This window comes from Eurypyga helias, unplaced genomic scaffold, assembly GCF_000690775.1.
Source record: "Eurypyga helias isolate BGI_N326 unplaced genomic scaffold, ASM69077v1 scaffold30018, whole genome shotgun sequence".
Taxonomy (NCBI): domain Eukaryota; kingdom Metazoa; phylum Chordata; class Aves; order Eurypygiformes; family Eurypygidae; genus Eurypyga; species Eurypyga helias.
Genome location: NW_010269320.1, coordinates 1 through 2,225, shown reverse-complemented (window position 1 = coordinate 2,225; position 2,225 = coordinate 1). Strand labels below are relative to the sequence as shown.

The 2,225-nt window shown below is 56.5% G+C and overlaps 1 protein-coding gene across 1 annotated transcript in view; it reads right to left on the bottom strand.

Moving 5' to 3' along the window:
• LOC104514408 (ectonucleoside triphosphate diphosphohydrolase 8-like) overlaps positions 1-2,019 on the bottom strand; it is a 7,494-nt gene extending 5,475 nt beyond the window's left edge. The window contains exons 1-3 of the mRNA XM_010158074.1: positions 1,897-2,019; positions 856-973; positions 166-316 (exon numbers count right to left, since the gene is read on the bottom strand). Coding sequence (XP_010156376.1) covers positions 166-316; positions 856-973; positions 1,897-2,019 — 392 coding nt within the window. The remainder of the gene's footprint in view (positions 1-165; positions 317-855; positions 974-1,896) is intronic.
• Positions 2,020-2,225: the final 206 nt, after the last annotated feature.

Sequence of the window (2,225 nt, the reverse complement as noted above, 5' to 3'; positions counted from 1 at the left end):
CCCCGCCCCCCTGGTGGTCCCCAGTGGGCTGCCTTCTCCCAACTCCCCCGTCGCTTGCTCGTGGCAGCATGAGAGCTGGGAGCTCCTGGCAGCCTGTACCCATGCAGGACGCTGTGTCCTGGCAGTGGCTCACTGCCCTGTCACCCCTGTGCCCCACAGCGATACCTCAGTAGCCTCATGCCTGCTGTTGCTCCGAAATAAGCTGGGACATCCCTCTGTTTTGCAGCAGAAATGACCTTCAGGGCTTTATCCAGGCACTCTCTTATGGAATCACCAGCTTTTGAGGGATCATTGGCATAGCTCGATATGCCTTGACCTGCAAGAGAGTTAGACCGGGACAAGCTAACAGGAAGGACTGGGGACAGGGATGTGGGAGCAATGAGGGGGAGCAGTGTGGGACATAGAGCAGTGAGGTCTGCCACCTCTTAGCAACAAATGGTGCTTTGCCACGGTCACCTGGTCCCCCGAGGTCTGACTAACCCATGCTTCCATTCCTGACCTATGGCTTCCCCACATCCCCCGTGCTTTCAGCAGTGTCCCCAGCTCTATGGATGAGACCTTCCACAGCCAGGACAGCATCTTGGGCAACCCAGGAGCAGCCCAAGGTGGAGGAGTGAAAACTGAGAGCAGCACCAAGGTGCTTCTGTCCCACCAAGCGTGTGGGTACTACATGGTGCTGAGGGCCCTCCAACCATGGAGCAAAGCCAGCGGGGAGTCAGGGACCACCTTGCCTGCAGGAAGGGCCGGCAGCGACAGCCCGGTGGACATTGCTGCCAACAAGAGGGAGCCCAGGTTGTCCCTCTCACCACACGAAGACGCAGGGCAGCACTGAGCCCATGGCAGGGGGATACTGACCCTGGACATCACAGGACAAGGTCTGGCTGACCACACCGGTGTCGTTCTCCTTGTCCGAATTCCACTCGTAGACAAACAGAGAGGTGTGGGATGAGCCTGCATCAAACACCATCCCATACTGGAAGGAAAACCCAAGATGTTGTCATGTTGGTGGCAGAGCAGCAGCACGGCCCTGGCCCCACCATGGCCCTGCCAGGGTGGTCAGGCCAGGGAATGCCCCCAAAGGCACCCCACGGAGGCACAGATATCTGCATCGTGGCAGAGCAGAGCAGTGTGGCCTCAGCACAGGCATTTCCATTGGCAACTGAGGGACTCTTTCATTCCCTCTCCTGAGGTCTGTGTGGCAATGCCAGCTCGCACAAACATTTTTTTTGCTTATTTCCTCATGCCTTTTCATTTTCTTTCTTGTTTACATAACTTCTGATTCTACACTGGCCCCACCTTTGAGCCAGCAACTCCCCCATCTCCAGTGCTGCTACCCCCATGGCTGCACCCAGTCTGGGCAGGGACCAGCCCCAGTCCATGAGCACCCAACCACATACCTCTCCCCCAGAAAGCCCTCCACCTCACCCTGAAACTGTGCCAGCCCTCTTCCAGCAGCCAGGGTGGGATGCCAAGCTGCAGGGGAGGGACGGGGAGGAGCCGCGATGCTTGTGCTGTCCTGTGAGCAGGTTAGGACAGGCTGGTGGGAGCTGGTAGGGACAAAGGCCATATGGAAGTGTATCACCCTGCAGTGTGGTGCCCTGGGAGAGCAGAGGGAGCAGGACAGGGCTTTGCCCTACCCATCTGCCCCAAGGTAATCTCCGAATGTCGAATGCATAGCATGGTGTCCAGATTCAGAGGAGGCTTCCCTCCCTGGCTTCGAGGTGGCGAGGCTGTATTTCTTCTACCTGGATCTTGAGATGGGCAGGAAACACCTACCCAGCTACTACAAGGCAGGTCCCACTGAACTCCCCTTCACCTCCTGACTCCAAAGTCTGTGAGCTCCTGCTGAGGGTGACTGGTCCCTGCTGTAGTTCTGAGGGACTCTTTTGGGCTCACCTTGACTGTGGGTGGCAGGGTGACATCTTCAATCTTCACCAGGCTGAGAACAAGGGCAATGATGGACAGTGCAACCAGTGCTCCGAGGATGGCAGTGATGAAGGGCTTCTTGTTAGCAAACATGATGGTGAAGGCTGAAACCCAAGCCCAGGAGAAAGGTGGTTGGACATGGTCATGGGAACAACACTAATGAGAAATGCAAGGAGATCAGCTTCAAAATCTGCCGTTAGGCTGGCACTCTCTCAAGCTGCATAACTCGGAAATCCTGATGGATAATCAGATCTTTCCCTGGGAAAAGTAATATTAGGATAAAATGGGGCCGGGGGGTG